The sequence below is a fragment of the Nannospalax galili genome, unplaced genomic scaffold (genome assembly GCF_000622305.1).
Source record: "Nannospalax galili isolate Female #2095 unplaced genomic scaffold, S.galili_v1.0 scaffold675, whole genome shotgun sequence".
NCBI classification, from domain to species: Eukaryota; Metazoa; Chordata; class Mammalia; order Rodentia; family Spalacidae; genus Nannospalax; species Nannospalax galili.
In genome coordinates, this window is record NW_008337205.1 from 774,579 (window position 1) to 798,831 (window position 24,253).

The window sequence follows — 24,253 nt, forward strand, 5'->3', positions numbered from 1 at the left end:
TTTGAGCTACTTTGCTGGACTTTGGTTTTGCTTAGGTGTGCCCAATTCTTCCCTTTGAAATAAGACAGTACTTCTTTTGGATTTTACAGAAGCCCACAGTTAAGAGACTTTTGAAAGAGACTATGGACTTTTAAGTGTTTGGCTTTTAAGGACTGTGAGGATTTTAAGTTTGTACTGTCTTATGTTGTGATATTAATGTTAATATTTTGTCTTGGGGACAAGAATTGGAAAGGTTATGGTTTAATAGTGATGTGTTTGTGTGTCAAGTTGACAAGGGGTCAATTGTGATGGATAGCTTTAGTGTCAACTTGACAAACCTGGATTGCTGGAGCATCAGTTGGGGAACTGTCTTCATTGGACTGGCCTGTGGCCATGTCCATGGAGCAACTTGATTGTTGAGTGATGTAGGAGGGCCCAGCCCATGGTGGGTGGTGCCACCCCTGGGAAGGTGGGCCTGTGTTACATAAGAAAACAGGCTGAGCAGGGGCCAGGGGAGCAAGCCAGTAAGCAGCATTCCTCCATGGCCTGTGCTCCAGCTCCTGCTTCCAGGTTCTTGTCCTGAGTTCCTATCTTGGGCTCCCTGATAAACTGCAACCTGGGAGATGTAAGCTGAATAAACCCTTTCCTCCCAAAGTTGGTATTGGTCAGAGTATTTTGTCACAGCAATGAAGAACAAAGTAGGACAGTAACAAAAACAAAAGAGCTATGAAAAAGCCTTATAGAAACTCCCTGCTTTGTAAGCAAATAGCTAATTTTAAATATAGCCCCCCCTTTTTATGTTTAAAGGAGGAGTTTGAACAGAAGTAACCTGCTTGGGGGAGAAAACATTTACCCCAGAAGCCATGGATTATTAAATGAGAATCTCACTGCCAGGTGTGGAATACCTACCTACAAGTTACTGGTTTGGGGGCACTAGAAGTCCCCTAAACAACACAGGCTACTACCATTGCTTCTGGTTGCTCACCATAGCTAGATTATAAGACCTTATTACTGAAGACACAACCTACTTTGGTTGTAGGACATCAAGAAGTCAAGCTACAGCTCTTCTGGAAATTTCCGCACTGCTGGCTAGTTTTTATAGAAGGTGCTATGTAGCCTGATGGAGCGAGAAAAGTCACCAGTGGACTTACCCAGTAGTGGACCCTGCATGCTACAAAACCAACCTGCCAGACAAGATGTGTTCACTGGTGTAATAGTGACCTTACTTATGGGAGATAACCAGTCACTTTCTGACTGGATCTGAGGGCTGTTCCATAGGAGGGAATCCATGTCTGGTACTGTAAACCTGGTCAAAAGTCCATGGTTCAGGCCATCATAGGCTCTTGGGGGGAACCTACGACTGCTGTCTTGCTAAATGAACATGTTGTCAAACTGCCTTCTAAACACTTATATTTATACTCATGGATGAGTGCTGCTCTCAGCCTTGGCCAAAGAACCCTCTCTCTGCAGCAGGAAGCATTCAATGCAGAGACTCATAACTGGTCTGTGCCTGTTTAAGTGCTCAGCCCTAAATGGGATATTTATACCAACTCTGCTCCCCCAGGTTCAGGGGATACTTTGGAAGACAGGGCAGAAAGGACATATGGATTGGAAGGTGGGAGGAGAGTGTGAAATGCTGTCTTCTAGACATGACATGGCTACTGCAGTCATGAACTCACAGAAGTGGTGGTTGTCTGCATAAGAACTGCACAAGGCAGTCAACATTCCAGCATAGATGGGGAGGAACTCTGAGGCTCCACTCTGTGCTGAGAAGCTACTAGCTGCTGGGGGAAAGAGAGTCATGTTTCTTCAGGGTGTGGTTGCTGGTAGGTGGCTTATGTTCCAGTGAATGGACAGCACTTACTAGATTCAGTGGGCTATTTTAAAAGTGAAGAGGGTATCATATTGGGAGGGGAAGTACTAGGGGCATTAGGGGAGTTGGAATGGAATTTGGGATTGATATGATCAAGACAGATTGTATTCATATGTGAAACCGTCAAAGAACAAATAAAAATCATTCTAAAAACAGAAGCATAAAGCTTGCTATGAGAATCACAAAACATCGTAGAAAGAAACTAAATTAAATGCAAGTCTTTCCTGGATTAAAGACTTAATACTGTGACAATGGTCATAGCCACAAAGTTGATTTTACAGATTCAATGCACTGTGTACTAAAATCCCAGTTGGCTTCTTTGCTGAAATTGACAGATTGATCCTGAGATTTGTGTGGAAATGCAAAGATCCCAAACAGACAAAAAGAATCTTAAAAAAGAAAAAACTGGAAGGCTCACATTTCCCACCTGACAAACTACCACAAGCCATGTTAACCAAGATTGTAACACTGTTCTGAGGAAAAATGTGCAGGCCAATGAAGAGTCAAAAGCTAGCAAGAAATAGTCACATTATGGTCAGCTGACATTTGACAAGAATGAGATCGCTCAAGGGGAGGAAAAGTTACTTGCCTTTTTTTGGTGGTGCAGAGATTGAACCTATGGCCTCATCCATGCTAGGCTGGTGCTCTACCACTGAGCAACACACCTAGCCCCGCACTGAGGGATTCTAGACAGGTAGGTGTTCTACCACTGAGCCATGCCCCCAGCCCACCCTGTGTTCTCTGACAAGTTCACACTGCCAACCCTGACCTCCTTTTGGCCATCTGATCCTTTGTATCAGTCTCATTCATGAATTATGCATTAGGCCAATGGGACATTAGGAAAGATTAATGAATATCCAGACTGAACCTTTCCAAGGGAAGAGCTGTAGACAATCAGATACTCTAGTCAATGAAATTCTACAATGTTTACACAAATACTATATGACTAGTATTAAAAGCTGAATGAGGGAGAAATAGCATCAGTCTATTCTTATACTCAAACACTATTTCCTTTTTGCCCTCTTTTTGTCTCCCCTACCTCCTCTTCCTCTGATACACAGTCTCATATAGCCCAGACTGATCTGGAACTCACTATGTAGCTGAGGATGACCTTGAACTTCTGATCCTCCAGCCTCTAGCTCCTGAGTATTGAGATCTCAGGCATCTGCCACCACTCCTGGTTTACAAATACAACTTCTAATTCTTATACAAATTGATTTCCTTGAGCCCTCATGTCCATCATGTGAGGTAGCAGAGGCAAGGTCAAAGCCAGGGGTAAACCTTCTAACTTTAGGTGTGGTGCTCTTATCCTGATATCCCTTTTGGGTTTGGACAGATACTGACAGATGGTATAACCTTTTTATTGACAGGGAATGTTTTAATTTTTTAAAATTTTATTTTTAATCATGCTCTGTGTGTGTGTGCGTGTGTGTGTGTGTGTGTGTGCGCGCGCGCACGTGCGTCTGTCTCTATATGTATATATGCACATTAATACTGGAGCCCACGGAGGACAGAGGTGTCAGATCTCCTGGAGCTGGAATTACAGATAGTTGTTAGCTGCCTGATGTGGGTGCTGGGAATTGAACTCAGGTCCTCTGGAAGAACAATACATGCTCTTAACCACTGAGCCATTGCTCTAGCCCCAATGAATGATTTAAATGTATATAACAGAGATGTTACCTCCAACCACGCAGCTGTTCATTCTTCTAGCCACTGGTCCCTTATATCTACTTGATCCAACCATCCTCAACAATTCCCATCCATCCAATTATCTAACTACCTATTCCATTTCATCTACCTCCTCCACTTACTCAATTTACTCAATCATCCAACTTTGCATTCTCATTCATCCATCTAACAACCCTTACTCATCTATCAGGTCCTCCTCTTAATTTTACATTTATCTATTCATCTCCTTTCATCCATTCATCTAGCTATAAGTTCTCCAAAAATTCTTCCAATCCATCCATCCATCCATCCATCCATCCATCCATCCATCTCACCTACCCAATTATCCATATATCTACCCATCCCTTTTGATCCATTCATGTATAAGAAAAATCTATCCACCAACCCCTTCATTCCTCCATTCATATACCTATAAATCAATCATCCATTCACCCACTCATCCATCCATTCCTCCATTAATTCATCTATCCATCACCCATCCTTGCATTCCTTGTTTAATGAGGGCTTACTATGCATCAAGCACTGTGTTAACCATGGGGGCACAGATTTTGCTAAACCATTGAGCTCTGTGAATACAGTGTCTGCATTAATCTACCCACCATTACATATCAAAGTCTAGTTCAGCTATGACTTGGCACATGGATATTAGTGAATGAATACGCAGATCCTGTGCTAGAGGTGCTCACAATCTAGATGAGGAGATTGACAAGAGTCGTGGCTTGGTGAGGCAGGATTACAGTCCCACCATGAACTCAATAGAGTGGGAGCTGGGGTAAGCCTTGCTCAGCAGCCAACAGGGTCACTGCAGTGGTAATGAATCTGTTCTCCACATGATCAAGGAACCAAAGTGAAAGGGGCACATCCCAAGGTGCCAGCTCTGTCTCAGATCCCGTGGGTGCTAGCATGAGTCTCTGGATCTCATGGGACCCAGCTTTAGTCCTTCTGTTGCCTGAGGTTCTGAATGTTGCTGTGTGCCACCTTCCTTTTTCATTCTTTCTAATCTTCCTTTTGTAGGTTTCAATCAGTTAAGGTCAATTCAACACAACTTCCCAGGCATCCACTATGTGCCTGGCTCCAGGAGACAGCAAAATCCCAATGCACCCTCCTCTAGGAGAAAAGCTGCCCTGGAGCTGGCTGGCCCTTCCTGAACTCAGGCACAAGGAGCTTCCAGGTGCCTGCCAGGCAGCTGGAGGCCTGATGCACGGGGGTTTCCCTGGCTCAGAGACCAAATAATAGCTGGGTAGGGTCCACCCCACTTGGATACCCGCAGTAAACATCCAAGAAATCTACTGACGGCTACCGAGAGGATGTTAAAAATAATTATCCACTGAAAATATTAGATTTGCTCTGGATTGTTCATTACATACAATGGTTTAATAGGACTTTTATTGAATAGCTGCAGAGCTCTGGGCCGAAATCAATTTGCCTTCCACGCAGAATTTTGATATGTGCTGTTGACTTTTTCAACACGGAGCAATTTGTAATAGCTTTGGCTCGCTGTTGTTTTCAAAGCTCCCTGCTACATCACAAGCATTTATTTCTGACCACAAAATTACATTTATTCAACAGAAAGCAGCTCTGGGTCTTTAAGAGGTTAACTTCTGGAGTGTTTGGCTGCTCTCCAGCGCTGAGGAGGAGCATTCAGGCGCAGTGGCCCCCGGTACACAAGGGCGGCAGCGCCGGGTTGGCGGCCGTGATTAATAGAGTGCTGAGTGCGTGCCTTTCCACATGCGAGCAGCTCAGGCCCGGGCTCCCATAGATCACGGGCTCGGCCTCAACATATCTGACTGAAATTGAATTTGGCTTCTCTCTCAACCGTTCATTTCCTATGTTATGCGAGGTTATATCCTTTTCTGCATGAGCAGAGCTAAACCAGCTGCAGCTTCAGAGGGGAAAATGTGCTTTCAATTATAGAGCTGGCCTGCGCGCCTCGGCACAGTCCTGCGAGCCTCTAATTGAGTCATCACCCAGCCAACCTTCAGGAAGACCCTCTGCTGGTCTGACTGTGGGGTTCTGCTCCAAGATCATTAAAATGTGCCATCCCGCGGAGGTCAGAAGAGGGCTTCGGACTTGCACTCACATACATGCAGGCAATACACTCATACACATAAAATAAAAATAATAAAATATTTTTAAAAAATGTGCCATCCCATTGCCACCTCAACCACAGCAGTCCTGGTCGCTACTGTAGAAGCCTGAGATGGCTGGATGAGAAGGAGTATACCTGTCTGGGGAGGGTAGAGGGCCACACAGAGGTGGGGGTCCCTAGGAAGCCTCCCTATGTCTTCCAGCTAAGTTAGTCTGTCTTTAGGGTACCCAGAGCTCTCCGTGGCGTCCTATTAAGGAAAGTGCTCTGACATCTCTGATCCTTGTGTTTGGAGATAGAATCCCATTTAGCCCAGGCTGGTCTTCAACTTTTGATCCTCCAGTTTCTACCTCCCAAGTTGCTAGGGTTATAGGCTATGTAGCAAGTTGGAAAAAAGCATGGGGTACATGAGATCCTGTATTAAAAACAACTGCAAAATACATACATATATACAATAGTATATAAATCATAGTGCATACAGTAAATATATGTGACCTTTTTTGAAACAAGCTCTCGCTATGCAGGAGAGGCTCACTCCTCACCCCTCACCCCTCATTCTCCTTGTAGCCCAGGCTGGCCTTGAATTCCCCATCCTCGTTTCGGCCTCCAGAGTGCTGGGATTACAAGTATGTGCACCATAACACCCAGTTTAACAACCCCCCTCCCCTGTGTGTGTGTGTGGGGGGGAGCATTGATTATCTTCCTCTATCACTTTCCACCTTATTCTTATGAAGTAAGGTCTCTCCCTGAGCTTGGAGCTTGTGCTTTCCAGCTAGTTTGGCAACCAGCAAGCCCCAGTGATCCTCTGTCTTGGCTCTCTATCCATATGCCTGGCTTATTACACAGGTGTTGGGATCTGAACTCAGGTCCTCCTGGTTGTGCAGGCAGCACTCAATCACTGAGCCAACTCTCCAGTCCCAAAAATTCTTTAGTATCAGAAATATGTGAACACTGGCCATTCTTTTTTGAGGGGGGGGGAGGACAAGGTCTTAGTATGCAGCCTAGGTTAACCTCAAACTCACAAATCTACCACAGCCTCCTGAGTGCACCACCACTCCTGGGTTATATATAATTTTGATTTAATTATAAAACTGGGAGTAGGGTTTAAAAACAGGCTGAAGTGGTAAAATGAACTCGAGATAGATTTTTACCTAGTCCTTGAAGGACAGAAGTGCAGATCAAAAGATGCAAACAAGAGAGATGTCAGATGTGTGGAAACAGAAAGTGTGTTCAGGGGAGACAAAAAGGTTGTCAGGCTGGTGGAAGTAGAAGCCCAGGGCTCTGAAGGCTGGAGATGTACTTTAAACCTAAGCCATGGGCTTGTCTAGCATGCAGGAAGTTCTGGGTCCCATGCCCACTACAGCATAAGCCGGTATGGTGGCATATGCTTGTAATCCCAATACTTGGAAGATGGAAGGCAGGAGGATGGGAGTTCAAGGTCATCCTTGGCTACATGAGGACCTATCTCCAAAAACCTGCAATAAAAAAACAGATACAAATTTTTTTGTGTAAGTAAACTCAGGGCCAGGTACCACCTTTAATTGCAGGAGGCAGAGGCAAGAAGATCTCTGAGATGGAGGCTAGCCTGGTCTACATAGCAAGTTCCAGGCAGTTAGGGCTACAGAGAGACCCTGCCTCCAAAAATAAATAAAAAAGTAAACCCAAATAACAGGTCACCAGTCAGGTGGCTTTGAGCTGGTCAGTGATTATGCTTACAAGAGAAGGTATTCAAGGGAACCCAGCCTGGTAGTAGCCACAGCTAGTGAATTAAAGCTGGGTTGTCAAATCCTGATTTGGAGGCCCTACCCTGGCCCTGCTAAATAACAATCTTAGAGTATATTTCTGGAGACAGCCAAGCAGGCAGTTCTCATGCAGCTAATCTGAGGTCTAGCTTCTGGAACTATCGATGAGCCTGGCCTTCTCTAACATCATGCTGCCCAGGAGACTGAACACAATACCTGCTAGCTATAGGCATGGCAGTACATAAACATGCACAAGTGCATGTACATCCAGAGTTCTACCCTGGAGACTTCAGAGGCATAGGCCTAGTATGGGGCAAGTTCAACTTGATCCCAGTAAATAAACAGCAAGGGCAGGATCTCTCCAGGCTGAAAATCAAGAGAGCCATGAGTGAAGCTCCCTAGAGGTGAGTAGGTACCTGGGGTCCTCTGCAGGAGCTGGTGCTTGAATCGGTCTTGAAGGAGCAGTAAGTAAAGAATAACCAATGCTGGGCTATCCAGATGGCTCAGTCTGTAAAATGCTTGCAATGTAAGCATGAGGACCTGAGTTTAGTTCCCAGGATCCATGTCTGGTTGTTTGTTTTTTTAATGCCAGGCATGATGGCCTGTGCTTGTAAGTCCACCACTGGGGAGGATCCCTGGGGCTCATTGGCCAGCCAGCCTAGCCTACTCAGGCTGGCTGGCCAGGCCAGGCCAGGCCAGTGAGAGATCTTGTCTCAAAAACAAAATAAGGTGGAGGCCCCTGATGGCCTCCATGCGCATGCTTGCACACTTACAAATAAAGAAAAGAAGTGATAGAGCTCCCAAGGCAGGCAATCGCCATGCCCTTGTCTCTTGTAAGGATACTCTGAGTTGCAGGGAACAGTCACCTTTAATAGTGCTTGTTCTGTCTCTGACCAGATCCAAATGGCTGCACAGCCTCCCCTTCCATTCTCTGAACAACAGTCAATCCAAGCACTTGTCACAGCCCAACCCTGGATTTCAGAGCTAGCAGGCTCTGTGCATTCTCTTGCTCACTTTACAGATGGCCAAAGCCAGAAAGGATCAGCCTGGGAGACTGCCAAGAGATAGTGCCATAGCACATTGACAGGCTCCCAGGTCCTCTGACTCTCTATCAAATCCTCTTTGTAAAAAACTACATGGCTACTCTGGCTTTGTTCAGAAATAACCTTTAGACCATATCACTTAAATATGTTACACTCAACATATTTGAGCTGTAGGACACACTGGAAATTCTTAATCACTTTAAACTTTTCACAGGATATTTTCCCAACTCACCATTTCATCCGTAATTTGATGAAAACCTGTCAGAATGTCCTAAAAGTGTACACAGGGTCTCTGCTTCCCCTGTGAGCAGACTTATCCTTCAGTCCTGGCTTTATTAGAGCAGAATTTATCACAGCCTATGACACTGGGTATCTGATCTGGTGGACACAATGGCCAGCTGCCTCACCTCCTGCAGACATGTCTTCCCCTTTATGATCGACCGTACCCTTGAATTGTGAGCCAAAATAAACTTCCTTCCTCCATTAAGTAGTTGCTGTCAGGTGTTTTGTTACAACAAGGACAAAAAAGTGAGCTAACATAGAGGTTTACAGGGCAAGAGCAAATAGGCAGCCACTTAGGAAGAGTCTAGAACTCAGGAGAGGCAGGATCCTGTGAATCAGCACTCACATGTATTCATCACAGAGCAAAGAGAGATGCTTGTTCAGAGGAGCAACTGCACAGAAGGAACTGTCCAAAGAGGCTAAAAATAACCAGTCAGAGCAGCCAGTGCAAGGGAGCTTAAGGGTTGGGGTTATGGGTGTCCACGACATTGCCTGTTGCTGAGTGAGAGGGTAGATGCCAGGATGGAGCCATCTGAAGACAAATGGGGAGGGAACTGTAGTGGAGATGGCTTTTGCAAGAAGTCAAAAGCTATTGTCAGACAGAGTGTGTTTCCTGCATGTCAAGAACACATTAGAGCTTATGCAGAAACTAGCAGAGACCCAGGACGCAAGGACAATGGAGAAGCGTGAAGGCTCCTGAGACAGCAGAAGGCGAGCCCAAGAGCCATTCGGGAGCAGTGACTAGGGAAAGGGCACCTCCTTGTCCCATGGAAGAGAGAGCCAGCTTTGGACATCTGGCAACAGGAAGACAAAAGCAGCAATTTCTCAGAATGGCTCTGTGTGTGTGTGTGTGTGTGTGTGTGTGTGTGTGTGTGTGTGTGTGTGTGTGTGTGAGTGAGAGAGAGAGAGAGAGAATGTGTTCACCGTGCAGTGTTTGGGTTTGTGTGTGTGTGTGTGTGTGTGTGTGTGTGTGTGTGTGTGTACCGTGCAGTGTTTGGATTTGCCTGTGCAATATGGGACAAGGCATCCATAAATATAGTGCCCGAGATATTCATAGGCAACAAAAATGGGGAAACAGTTTAATATTTACTTTATTTGTTATTTATTTTTATGGTCTAGGGATGGAGCCTAGGTCCTTGAGCATGCTATACAAAAGTTCTACTCCTGAGCCACATCTCCACACTCTAATTGGGGAGGGGTATTATAGGCAGGTGCTCTACCACTAAGCCACGCCCCCAACCCCTCATTTCGGGATTCTAGGCAGGTGTCCTACCACTGAACCATACTCTTAGCCCCTCACTAGGGGATTCTAGGCAGATACTTTAAAATTGAGCCATACCTCTTGCTTCTCACTGGGGGATTCTAGGCAGGTGCTCTACCACTGAGTTATTTAGCTTCAGCCCAAGGCTGAAAAGAATTATAGTTTAATCCTTGTGTTATACTGATTTCTGCTTCATTTCCTTTCTTGCCTTCTATGGTAACTAAGACTTTAATGAAATATAATCATCAATACTAGGAATTCTTGTCTTGTTCCGTTTTTAACACGACTAGATTGGATGACTATTTTTGAAGTTACATAGGTACCCTATTGAAGTTAAGAAAAAAAAGGTTCCCTTTATTCCTACTTTGCAGGTAGTTTTTCTTTATTTAATCATGAATGAATTTTATTAGTTTTTTTCTTATACTTATTGAAGTGGCAATCTGTACTCTGGTAACGTTAGTGAGACTTTCTAATATTAAATAAAACAGCATTCTTGGGGTCTAGCAGGCGTGGTGGGTCCCATTTACCTTTCTAAGGGCTCCTGAATTATCTAGTCATAAATAAGAAAGAGTTTTATTTTTCTTCTTGTTCTGTTCTTGCCATCAGGGTTACAGCAACCTCATAAAATGCATTAGGAAGTGTTCTTTCGTTTTCTATTTTCTAATGGAGTTTGGAAAATATCAGAACTGCCTGTTCCAGGAAAGATAGATAGATCTCTCCCAGAGAAAACTGTCTAAAGCCTGTGTTATACAGCGCTATCCTGGTAGGACAGTAGCTGCCATCTTCATTAGAGCTGCCGTGATTGCTTGCAAGAGACCTATAAAAAAAACCAGGGCTTGCTGATGGTTAGCATTCCCTCACAGAAGGAATGTGGGTCTGAGGGGGTCAGTGAACCCTTACCTGATCACAATCACTCCTTCCTGCACCTGCTGGCCATTTGCATGTAATTCTGACTGAACTGCACATGGGTTCCTGATCTCAAGAGCTGCTATAATATATAGAGTGTGGAAGGTTAATGGAGGAGAAGACCCCATCTAACCCATATGGGGAGGGTGCTGTCCATACTGGGGTGAGACTTTTTGGTGATAAAGCTGTTTTGGGGTCACCCACACATCTCTAAATAATCCCTTACCCATGATTTCAACCCAATTAACTGGGTCCCCATGCTGGGCTTTGGTGAAATTGTACTTTGCTTTGTCCTGGGCAGAGTAGGAAGGGGTAGACTTTTTAATGTCTCCCCAGGGAGAGAGTTTCTAAAACATACTGTGAGCATATTTCTATATTAGTTACTAGACTATTTGAGTTTTCTTCTTTTTCTTTAACCAGTTTTGGTGGTTACATGATTTGATAAGTGGGCTCATTCTATCTGTTTTAAAATTTATGGGAATAGCTGGGGGTGGTAGCACACACCTTTAGTCTCAGTAGTGGGGAGGCAGAGGAAGGAGGATCTCTGCGAGTTCAAAGCCAGCCTGGTCTACAGGGTGAGTTCCAGGCCAGGTGGGGCTAGAGGGAGACCCTGTCACAAAAAGACAAAAAAAAAAAAAAAATTTTTTTTTTTTTTTTTTTAGTGGGAATAAGACAGGTTTGGTGATACACATCTGTAATCCTAGCACTTGGGAGGCAGAGGCAGGCAGATCTCTGTAAGCTTGAGGGCAGCCTGGTCTACATAGACCAGATAGGGCTACATAGTGAGACCCTGTCTCAAAAAACCAACAAAACAAAGCAAAACCAAAACCAAAACAAAAGACCTCAAAAATTTATGCAAATAAAACTGTTCACAGCATTCTCTTACATCTTTGAGTCTGCTGCAACAACAAGATGATTGTTCATTTTTATTCCTAACATTGTTTTAATTTTTTTGATTAGTAAGATGGTTTGTCAACTATGAGTCTTTTAAAAAGAACTATCTTTGAGTATGTTTCATTCTTAGTTCTTTACCTTTTCACTCATTTCTGTTCTGTTTTTCAATCTATTATGAATGGCCATAATTATGCTTATTATTCCTATATGAACTTACATGGCTGTACTTTTTGAAAGTTGATGCTTAAGATTCCCATGGTATGATTTTCCCTCTAATATAAGATCTTGAAAATTTTCCTAAGATGATTTCATCACAAGTTTCCTATGAGCACTGTCTAAAACAGTTCCTGGCCTTGTACTTTCCAAGCCAGAGCCTTTCTCAGAGAGAACAGGGAGAGGGGAGAAAATTCTAGAAATTGCATTTTCCCTAGGAAGCACATTACTTCAATCAGGGATTGTGTGTGTGTGTGTGTGTGTGTGTGTGTGTGTGTGTGTGTGTGTGTGTGTGTGTGTGTGCGTGAGAGAGGTTTTTTCTATGGCTCGGGTTTTGCTATGGCTCAGGCTGCCCTGAAACTTACTATGTAGCCCAGACTGGTCTTGAATGAGATCTTCCTGCCTCGGTCTCCCTAGTAATGGGGTTACAGATGTGCACCACCAGGCCTGGCTGTGAGGGGTTGTTTAAATGGCTGTTAGAGTAGAATGTGCTTCAATGTGGATTAAATACTAAGGTATACCTCCCTTCCCAATTAATTGGCTGGGCTGAAAGAGAAAATTAGGTACATCAATCAATCAATCAATCAAAATTTCAACATGAGTTAAATTTGATGACTTTTCCATAATAATTACATATAATCATTATGATTATAAAATTTCAAACTTTTCAAAGACAACGGTTATTACTGATTTATTCTAAAGATGTTCCTGATCCTCTTTCATCTTAACAGCAACACATGACGTAGATAGGGGGAACCTAGCCTACTTCAGCCAGTCTGTGGGGGGAAAGGAAGTCTCCCTTGAGACAGGGCTGCCCAGGAGGAAGGGAGCCAGGAAAAGTGGAGGGTGGGGAGGATGTTTCAGGAGCAGGGGTTTTATAAAAGGGTGGCAGCAGGCAAGGAAGATGGATGCCTTCAGGGGCCTGACATACATTCAGGGCTAATGCTGTGTGGGGTGACAGGCAGTGAGCAGAGAGTGGTATCTAGGGAGGTAAGTAGCTTTGGCATCAGGCAAGTCTCTGGGACCATGGGAAGCGGGTGTCTAGACCTTGTCCTGAGAATTGTATGAAAGCACCAAAAAGCATTAAGAGGTGCCCTGGTGAGTCAATGCTTCCCCTCATGCTGTTCAACAATCCAAACAAATTATTGTAGAAAACCTAAAGTCTATGGGAAATCTTTGCTGTTTAAAAACATCTGGATTTTGCTGTTTTGTGTTTTCTTTTGGAAGAATTCATGGGGAAAAGTAATGTATACAAATTCTGGGGGAGGGATAGGGGTGTAGCTCTACAGAAGAGCACCTACTTAGAATCCCCCAGTGAGGGGCTGGGGGAATGATTCAGTGGTGGAGCACCTGCCTAGAATCTCCCAGTGAGGGTCTGGGGGTGTAGCTCTGGGGTAGATCCATTTGCCTAGCATGTGTGAGGCTCTACTTTCAGTATGTAGTACCACCAGTAAAAAAGACATCTTGACCTCATTGGGGCTCTTTGATTTTAGATAAACATTAGATAACCTGGAACTCCTGCTACTTCTTTAAGCGGGAGACTGGTGATTACTGTGGTAATTTTGGAAAAACAGGACACTACTTGAACATGGGTTATAGGTACAGCGCCATCCCAGCCCTAATATTCTCAAATATTCAGCAAAGGCTGGGTTAGGGAGCAGATGCACCAAATGCTATGGAGTAGGATTCTGGGTAATGGAGTACAGGTTACAAGGTGCTCCTTGCACTAAGCTTCTTAGTGAAAGAAGGAAAAGAAGCCTTCTTTCCTGTAGCTCTGAATTTTTCAAAATGAAAGAAAAACATATAAACCTTGTTGAGTTCTTCCAGTTAGAGAAACTCTCAGTCATAGGCCTCTAAAAAGTCACAGAGCAGCACAAGGCTGGACAAGAACAAGTGGGGGCAGTCAGTGGTATCAGCTTTGATCATCTTTTAGGTCTGGAGATACAGCCTGAAGCAGAGACTATTCTGGTGCATCTGAGACCTGGGTTACTGGTTCCCCTCTGGGGGACAAGGGGACACTTTCCTCCTGCTAACATCCTCATCAATTGATGGCCACAGTCCCTACTTGTGCCCTCTTTGCCCAGGATCCTTCCAATGACTAGAAACCTATCCTCCTGTTTCCCATTCCATCTTTCTGGTGCATCTCAGGTGTTCCTGTCCCTCTGTCACAGCATAGCCATCACCAGTCCAGGAGTTGTGGCTTGGTAATCTAGTCTTCCTAGTTACATGACCATCAAAGGCAGCAGCTCATGCTTTGTCAAACCTACCCTCTCATGCCCTCTAATCCTGTCCCGCCCCTTACATTTTCTGAGTCCTCTGTGGGTAGCTGGAAAACTGAAAGTCCTTAATTGGCTGGGGATGTGGTACTATGCTTACCTAGCATGCATGAAGTCCTGGGTTCCAACCCTAGCACCACATAAAACTGGGCAGAGTGGTGCACACATGGGATCCTACCATTTGGGAGGTGGAGGTAGGAGGATCAAGAGTTCAAGGTTATCCTTGTGCTACATAACAAGTTCAAAGCCCGTCTGGAATACATAAGACCTTATCGCAAACAAACAAAAAACAAAGTCCCTAAGGCTGTATCAACATTGCTTTCTTGAAGGTTCTGAAACTCCCTTGCCCTGTCCTCATCCACCTGTCACTGTGACTCCCATTTCCCTATCACTGGGGAGGTGAGTAAGGAAGGAAACCACATAGTATAGCTTCTGGCCTTCCAGAATCAACCTGATTTCTACACATGGGCTGGAAAGGCACTAGGGTGCCACCTCCCTTTAAGCCTTTTGTGAGCCCTATCCATGTTGACAGACAGCCCCAGCACACATCTGTGGTGACTTGCTACCCACAACACTTTGGTCAGAAAACTCAATTCTCCAGAAAACTCTACTAGAAAACCCTTACAGGGAGCCCAAAAACACTTCTTTGACTTTTTCCCTCTGGCTCTGTGTTTCCAGCTTTGGCTCAGACATAGTCAACTTCCAGAGTCTCTCAAAAGCACCAGGCTGTCCTATCCACCTGCTTTTCATAGGGAATCCTTTGGTGGCAGCCACTCAGGCTAGCTTAAGACACAAAAGTGACCTCCTAACTGAGGTTTGAGAGCACTGTAGAAAGTACAGCTCAGCACTAAGTTTGCACCGAGAATCTTCCATTAACTTTTCACATCCCAAAGAAGGCTCCACTGCAAAAGGGCTTTCACAGAGGACCCAGAGGAGAACAGCCCATTGAAAGCACAAGATCCGTAGGAGGAGGGGGATTTGTTCAACAGCACAGGTTTATCTGCTCAAATGTCTTTTGCTCAAGACACTTAATAAATAAAAGAGAAATAGCTGGGCATGGTAGCTCAAGCCTATAATCCAAGCACTTGGGAGACTGAGGCAGAAGGATCATGGATTTGAGTCCAACCTAGGCTATATAGTGAGTTCCAAGTCAGCCTGGGTCACAGAGTAAGACCTTAGGTCAAAAAACTAAAACCCAAAGAGCATTGACAACTTTGATGGTTAATCACAATTGTTTGTTACCTTGACGGAATTTAGAATTATATGGGATTCATAGATACAAACCTCTGGGCATGTCTGTGAGGGAGTTTCTAGATCAGGTTAACTGTGCTGGGAAGAGCCACCCTTAATATGGGCAGCACCATCCCATGGGCTGGGGTCCTGACTGAATAAAAAGGAGAAAGTGAGCTGAGCACCAGCATTCATCTCTCTCTGCTTCCTGACTGTGGATGCAGTGTGAGAAGCTGCCTCACACTCCTGGCGCCATGCCTTCCCAACATGATGGACTGTGTCCTCAAACTGTGAGCCACATAAACACTTCTCCCCCAAGTTGCTTTTGTCAGGTATTTTATTAGAGCAATGAGGACAGTAAATAATAACAGAAGATGGTTCCAAGTACAGAGGAACATAAAGGCTTACCTCCCCCTGGAAGCTCTTCAGCAGGGGTGCTACCTGCTTGCGCAAATCCTGCATGGAGATGAGCGATCAGGAAACAGCCATTGAAGGAAAGAGAAAAAGGGCAACGTTAGGCTTCCTAGAAAGACTCTGTACGTATTATAACCACAGAAAGCCATCCCAAAGCAAGACACTGTTTTAAACAAAGTATAACTCCCATGTGTGCTGCTTGAGTGTACATGTGTACATGTGATTACAAGTGTATGTGTGTAGGTCACAGTTAGATGTCTTCCTTAATCACTGTCTGCCTTACTGAATGATTGACTGGTTGAGACAGGGTCTCTCCATAGCCCTGGCTAGCCTGGAACTTACTATGTAGACCAGGCTGGCCTCAGTCTCACAGAGATCCATCTGCTTCTGTCTTCCAGTGTTGGGATCAAAGGTGTGTGCCATGCTTGGTTGCCTTGTTTCTTGAGACAGGATGTCTCACTGCACCTACAGTACACTGGTTTAGTAAGACTGGCTAGCTAGTGAGTCCAAGGGATCCACCTGTCAATGCCCCCTCCCACCCCAAGTAGTGGGGTTACAAATGCATGGCATCATACTTGGACTTTTAAGTGGATGCTAAAGATCAAACTCAGACCCTCATGCTTATGTTGTGAGCACTTTACCCACTGAGCTGACTCTCCTGCCCACAATTTGCTGCATTCATCTATGTGGCACTTTCATTTCCTTAGAGAATCTGACAGTTTGTGTATTTCTACACCAAGTTCAATGACAAAACACAACCAGCTGAATTAGCAGACTCTTCTTGCATAAATACCGCTACTTGTGAGTTGACACAGTAAAGGGTCAGTCACTGCAGGTGTGACTACCTTAGGGATCATACATAGGGGAGAGAGGGCCCTGGATCATCCAAGTGAGGCCAATGTTGAGAGGCAGAGAAGAATCAGTAAAGGGACTGGGGACAAAAGCAGAGGTCAGAAAGATGGAAGGATGAAGAGGTCCTGGGCAAGGAATAAAGGCAGCCTTGCACTGCTGGCACAGGCTGGAAACAGAACACCCTGAATCTCCTAGAAGGAATGCAGCTTTTACTGGCACCTCTGAGTCTGCCCTGTAAATCCTGTTCCGGATTGCCAACCCCAAGCAACATTGGATGATAGATTTCTGTTGTGTTAAGCAGACGGCAGCAACAGGGAATAAAATACTATTTTGTTCAGCTCACCACCCTTTCCAGAAGACAGAGGACAACATAACAGTAAAGGGAAAGCAAATGAAAAGAGCAAAGAATGATAGAAAAATGATTCCTGTTACTTAGGGTTTTATTTGTTTGATTTTTAAGACAGAGTCTCATGTAGTCCATGCTAGCCTGAAATTCACCATGTAGCTCAGGATAACCTTGAACTCCTGATCCTCTTGCTTCTGTCTCCTAAGTGCTGGGATTATACGGTCCTACTTAAAAAAAAAAAAAAAAAAGATTTATTTTATTTATTATTTATGTGTATATGTGTGTGCCTGCGTTTATGTGTACTACACATGTGTAACTGCTTGGAGGTCAGAAGAGGGCATCAGATTCTGTAGAACTGGAGTTACAGGTAGTTGTGAGTCACCCAGTGTAGGAGCTGGGAACTGAAACCAGAACCTCTGTAAGTGCAACAAGTACTCCTAACTGCTGAGCCATCTCTCTAGCCACAAGCCCTACTTTTAATGAGAGTTGGGTACAGTGGGACACTCGTCTAATCCCTACACTTGGGAGATGGAGGCAAGAGGCCAGCTCAAGGTCAGTCTGGCTTATATGAGACCCTCTCTCAAAAACAAAACAAAACAAAACAAAAAAACCCCAACAACAACAAAACGAAACTGTATGTGTGTATATATGCACATGTGTGTATATATATGTGTGTATTTGTGAGTGAATGTATGAGGTATTTCACATTCAGTTTTGCTATTATGTTAGCAGTATGTGGGCTATTTTCCACTTCAAGTCTCAGTTGGGATGAGACACAGGGTTGGGTGGCCCACAGCTCCAAGTGATTGACTGGCCCCCCGCACAGGCAGTGCTCTCCTGGGAGGGAGGGTCAGAGATTACGAGTCCCTGGTCTGAGGGCCAATAGGAGAGGTTGAAGAACTTAGGCATAACAGTAAGAGAGCCAGGATATACAGAGTTGAACACAGGAGTTCCTAAGAGTCGGGTCCCTTGTACTGAATGCTACTGCAGACCTGGGGACTAAGGAAAGACAGGATTCGCAGTTGGGAAGCTTTGGGAAGCTGAGAGCAGATGGAGCAGGTGAAAGGATGGGAAGCAGCTACAGCCAGCCTGTAGAATGCTTAGCTAAAGCAAAGCCTGAAGCAAAGAGGGGGAAGAAGGGAGGCCAGGTCTGGGATACTGAGTGTCTGCTCTGTGCTGGACATAACCTTTCCCAATGATCCCAACATCTCAGACTCTGACATTGAACAGAAGGGTACCCACAGCTCAGCAAGGGGAGGAAACTGGTCCAAGGTCATGGAGCTGGAAGAGGTAGGATTCAAACTCAGGTTTCTCTAAGGCTCACGCTAGGCTAAAGAATTCAATCACTGGTCCCAAGTGTGGGGAAGGGGTTGGCATACAGCGGCTACTCCAACAAAAAGATGGTATTAATGGACACACGTATCACTCAGGTGGCTTATGAAAAGCCACCTGGGCATGGTGACAGCACTAGGGAGGCAGAGACAGGAGATCACAAACTGGAGGTCAGAAACTGTGCTACAATAGTCAGAACCTGTCTTATTAGAAAAAGGCCCCATTTAGAGGATTAAGGGTCACGTGATAACTTCTATGAGGCAGTCAAGAATTGGGGACCACAGCAGAGCAAAGAAAGGAGAGCTTGATTGGCAGTATGGGCTCAAGGCCAGGAGCCACCTGGGCTCCTCAACCCTGCCAGCAGGCACAGGGCTGGCCAAGTAAGAACACTAGCTCTGAGAAGGTGGCAGAATTAAATCTGTGACCTCTGACAGGACTCAGGAAAGCCAGAGGGCTATTCTTCTTATAACAGGCTTAAGTACAACTCTTCCCAGACAACTTACTGCTCATTATTTTTTACCTTATAGTAATTATATTTGGGGCTTTTTGAGACAGGGCTTCATGGAGCACAGACTGGTTTTGAATTCTCTATGGAGCTGAGGATGAGTTGAACTCCTGATCGTCCTGCCTCCATCGCTAACAAGTAGAGACTAGGGGTGTGCACCACCACATCCAGCTTTTACTTTACTTTTGTTTATTATTTTTATTTTATGTGTATTAGTGTATTGCCTACATATATGTAAGTGTACCATTGTGCAATGCCCGTGGAGATAAGAGGAAGGTATTGGATTCTCCAGTAACTGGAGTTATAGGTTGTTAGCCACCATATGGGTGCTGTGAATTGAACCCAGATCCTCTGCAAGAGCAGTCAATGCTCTTAACCACTGAGCCATCTCTCTGGCCCCAGCTTTTGCTTTATTTTATATGAGGATATAGGGTCTCACGATATAGCTGAGGTTGGCCAGGAACTCACAATCTTATTGCATCAGTCTCCTAAGTGTTGGGATTACAGGTGTACACTAACACACTGGTCAACTCTCTGGTCTTTAAAAATCATTTATTGGGGGGTGGAGCAACAGTTCAGCAGTTAAGAGCACTGGCTGCTCTTGCAGAAGACCCAGATCCAGTTCCTAGCACCCACATGGCAGCTAACACCCATCTGTTCTTTTGGCCTCCATGGGCACTGCATGTGGTGCACTTACATATATGTAAGCAGAGCACTCATACACATAAAATTAAAAAAATTTTAAATCACTTATTAGAGTGTAACTATGTCTCCTAAGGACCTACTAAAGCAATGGTTGGTTTGTTTAGAAGATTTTTGTTGTTTGTTTTTTGTTTGTTTGTTTGTTTTTTTTTTTTTGGTAGGGTTTCATATATTCCAGGCTGGCCTCAAACTTACAATGTAGCCAAGGATAACTTTGAACTCTTGGTCCTCCTTCCTCCACCTTCTGAGTGCTGCTATTATAGGTGTGTGCCACCACAACCAGTTTATATGGTGCTAGGGATGGAATCCAGGACTTTGCCAAATGAGTCACATCCCCACCTCCTGAAGCAACCTTTGATATTAAAGCTGGATGTGCATTTGTCTGTACACAGACACAGACACACACTCCACTGAAGGGAAGAAGCAACCACTCTATATTCATACACAAACTGACACAGGCGCACTTCAAGCCACCAGCTAAAAGTCACTCCTTCTAATTTTATTTTTTGGCAGTTTGTGAAATGCCGTATCACAATCTGCTGCCTGCAAATATTATCTGGTTTGTTACTAAACTAAGGAAAGAGATTCAAAGCTGCTCAGTTCTGGCCCATAGGCCTCTCCATCACTATCGCCAACGGCTAGAGTGAACAGGAAATGACATGTCCTCTTTCACAGCACAGCACCCTTTGACTTCTGGACAGTTACCAAAACTGAAAGCTCTGCCACCTCTGGTCCCAGGGTAACCTTTGCTGCATAACCTTAGTGGCAAGTGACAAGGGAATAAAGGTGGAGTTCCAGCTGATCAAAACCACATTAGAATGAATAACTCAATGCATGCTTAGAGTCCTAACAATAACTTAGGGTTCCACACTTAATTCAGTTATGGGTTGTCCCATGGTATTAATTTTGTGGTATCAATTTTGTTCAAGCTTGTACTACTCATTGAGGGAAAAGCAACACATCTGATTATAGAGAAAGTGGCTGGAGATATGGCTCAGTTGCTTGCTGTGATGCCCTGCCACATTTGGCTGCACCTGGAAGGTATATGGGGGCATCACAAACTCCCTTGCAGGCCCTCGTTGTACGGACCTGGGCATTCTGTCCACCAGGGGCCTTTAGGTAGTCACTGGAAAGCTCTGTCCCTTCTCTGGGGCTTTGGGTTAGAAATCCCTCATGATGTCTCTCCCTGCTCCCACCCTTGAGACATTGGCAGTACTGATGTCACCTTTTCAAGCATCCCCTCTGGATCCAGACCTGTCCTGTTCAAGGAGAGGTTCCCCTTTTCTCCTTCCCTAATCTCAGCTCACATTTTCTTCCTATGTCTGGGTGATGAAAAGATGGAGTAGGGCAAAAATGAACGACTTGCTTGCACAGAGAACCCTTGGAGATATTCAGGGATGAAGATGTGACATATCACATGGCCACTCAGCACTAGGAAACATCTGTTGATCACTTATGGAGCCCTGGCTTTGCATTCATTCCCTGAGCCTCAAAGCAAAGTAGTTCTTAGCTGGGCAGGCTGATGTTGCTGGGTGGCAGGGAGCTCACTGCCAACCAGCCCAGACTACTTGGAGAGCTCCAGGCTGGTGAGGCCCTGACTTAAAGAACAAGGTGAACAGCTCCTGAGAAATGACACCTGAGGTTGTCCACTGACCTCCACTTGCATGTGGATGTGTAACCTGCTCATACACATGCACCTGGTCACATAGGAACATGTAAATCCCTCCTCACACACAAATACAAGGAAGTTCTGAATAGAAAATACCTTGGAGGGTCATCAAGATGACTCAGTGAGCATTTGCCACAAACCTGATGACCTGAATTTGATCCCTGGAATCCACATGGTGGGAGGCAAGAACTGACTCTCACAGGTTGTTCTGTGACCTCCATATGTACATATACATATACTAAATAAATGTTAAAGAAGGAAGGGAGGGAGGGAGGGAGGCCTTACATATATGTTCAGGGCACATCTTGTATTGCATACTGCAGTGGAACTGGTACCATCAAATGTGAGGCATACCATTAGTCTATTCTACCAAAGAGAAATAAGTGTTTTTAAATTCAGGTGTTCCTGATTATTATATTCATCCTGATTCTGAAGAGAACAAAACACATAAAAATCTGAATATTACAGCTGACAAAACATGATTCACCCCCAAACAAAATCAAATTTAAAAAGGTCCTAAAATTTTTTTAAAATAAGGATTTTATATATTTATTTTATGCATATGAGTGTTTTGCCTGCATGTATGTAAGTGCACTACAGAAGTCAGGAAAGGGCGTCAGATCCCCTGGAACTGAAGTTACAGGTGGTTGTTGGCCACCATGTGGGTTCGAGGAACCAATATCAGGTCTTCTGCAAGAGCAGCCAGCGCTTTTAACCATGGAGTCATCTCTCCAGCCCTAAGTTGCTATTTTATTTATCTATTTTTTTCAAAACTATATAGTATCTCATGTTTAAGGTACAGTAGTTCTATTTTTTTAAAGAGTCCTGGTCTGTTTGAGGTACATACTAAAATATTTGTCGATGAAATAGAATTTTTCTCCAAATTGATTTATGGGGAGAAGTGAGAGGTTGGAACAGGAGTAGAGGAGTGTGGTGAGGGTTGTAACAGACAAACCGTGAGTCCTGAGGGGGACACTGAGACTCAGCCTATCTTGTGAACATTTGAAATAGATCATATTGAAAAGCAAACCTTGGGCTGGAGAGATGGCTCAGTGGTTAAGAACACTGTCTTGCAGAAGACCTGGGTTCGAATCCCAGCACCCACATAGCAGCTAACAACTGTCCATAACCCCAGTCCCAGGGGATCTGATAGCCTCTTCTGACCTCTGTGGGCATTGCACGACACGGGTGCACTTACCTACAGGCAGGCAATACACGCATATGCATAAAAAAAGAAAAAAAATTTTTTAAAAAGCAAATCTCTATTTCTCTCTGAGACACACTAAGCCTTGCACTGAGCAATCAGAACAGGCGGTGAGTAGGAGAGTGGGGTCAGGGGCTGCCCTGCAGAAGTCACAGTCTGTGAACCTGTCAATGGAAATAGCATGCTATGTGTCAAGTACACCTGGAAATGTGGGAGTCATCTGGGTCAATCTCCAGACGAACTGTCCTACCTGCCCTGCAGATCACATGGTATCCCAACCAGAGGGGAATTTGTGGGGGAATTAGGAATTTTCTTTTAAAATTTTTTATTTATTATTTTTATTTTATATGTACGAGTGTATTGCCTGCATGTGTGTGAGTGCACTCATGTTGTGCAATGCCATGGAGGTCAGAAGAGGGCTTCGGATTCCCCCGGAACTGGAGTTAAGGACAGTTCGTAGCTGCCATGTGGGTGCTGGGAATCGAACCCGGGTCCCCTGCAAGAGTAGTCAGTGCTCTTAACCACTGAGCCATCTCTCCAGCCCCAGGATTAGGAATTTTCACTGCATTGGGAAGCCCTGAGATTTGGTGCAAAGTTGCCTAGTCAAGGATGCCAATAATGTCGTTGTTTACCAACACTTAATAGTTTACTTAAGTCAGGCACTGTGGTACACACCTGTAATTCCAGGACTAGGGAGGTTTAGGCATAAGGATTCAGAGTCAAAAGTGTGAGGTCAGCCTAGCCTAGTGTACATAGTGAGACCCCATCTCAACAACAACCCCCCAAAAGGGGAGGACTTATTGATTGGGATGTATGTAGCTCAGTTGGCAGAGTGTTTGCTTAGCATGCATGAAGCCCTGGGTTCCATCCCCAGCATCACAGAAACCAGGTGTGATGGTACATACTTGTAATCCTAGTATTTGGGAGGTAGAGGCAAGAGGATCAGGAGTTCATAGTGAGTATCAAACCACACTGAGATACATGAGACTCTGTCTTAAAAAAAGAAGAAGAAAAATACTCAGATTTCAGAACATTTGGATGCTAGGTAGAGGCAACTTAAATGGAATGATTTCTTTTGAAATCTAGACATTTTATGTACAGTTTCATTTCAGAAATCTGAATTCATTTATAAATATAAGAAAACAGTACTTACAAAATTAGATTAGACATAAATATAGGCCTTAAACAAAAGCACAGCTTCTGGAAAGTAACAGCCAAAGCTTCCTCCCTCCTCTCTCCCCTCCCTCCCTCCTTCTACTCCTTCCTTCCTTCCTTCCCTCCCTCCCTTCCCTCCCTCCACCCTTTCATTCTTTCCTTCCTCCCTTATTCCTCCCTTCTCCCTCCCTTCTCCCTCCCTCGGTCCATCCCTTCCTTCCTTCCTCCCTCCTCTCTCCCCTCCCTCCTTCCATGCCTTCCTTCTTCCCTTTTTCCTCCCTCCTCTCTCTCTCCCTTCCTAAAACAACAAAATTGTTCCTTTCCCCTTCTGGCCTCTTTCTTGATTTTTTTCCTTCTTAGGTTTTTTGTAACAGGGTCTTATTGCATAGCCCAGGCTGATCTCCAACTCACGATCCTCCGGCCTCTGCCTCCTGTGTGCTGGGACTATAGGCCTGCACCAGCATACCTGGCTAAAGCTAGTGTGGGATAACATGAGTCCTCATAGTAACCTCATAAATACCTTTTGCATACATGAAGAAGCTGGCAGCGCCAATGAGAGCATCCCAGCTCCCAGTAAAAAACGATGGGCTCCAAGTATTT

The 24,253-nt window shown here is 44.7% G+C and overlaps 1 protein-coding gene across 11 annotated transcripts in view; it reads right to left on the reverse strand.

Annotated features, from left to right (window-relative positions):
• Cux1 (cut like homeobox 1) overlaps positions 1-24,253 on the reverse strand; it is a 379,665-nt gene that overhangs the window by 180,720 nt on the left and 174,692 nt on the right. For 9 of the 11 annotated variants that reach the window (XM_008832298.2, XM_008832297.2, XM_017797940.2 and 6 more), the window contains exon 3: positions 15,883-15,930. The exons of the other annotated variants lie outside the window; for them this stretch is intronic. In XM_008832298.2, coding sequence (XP_008830520.1) covers positions 15,883-15,930 — 48 coding nt within the window. The remainder of the gene's footprint in view (positions 1-15,882; positions 15,931-24,253) is intronic. 11 annotated transcript variants of the gene reach the window in all.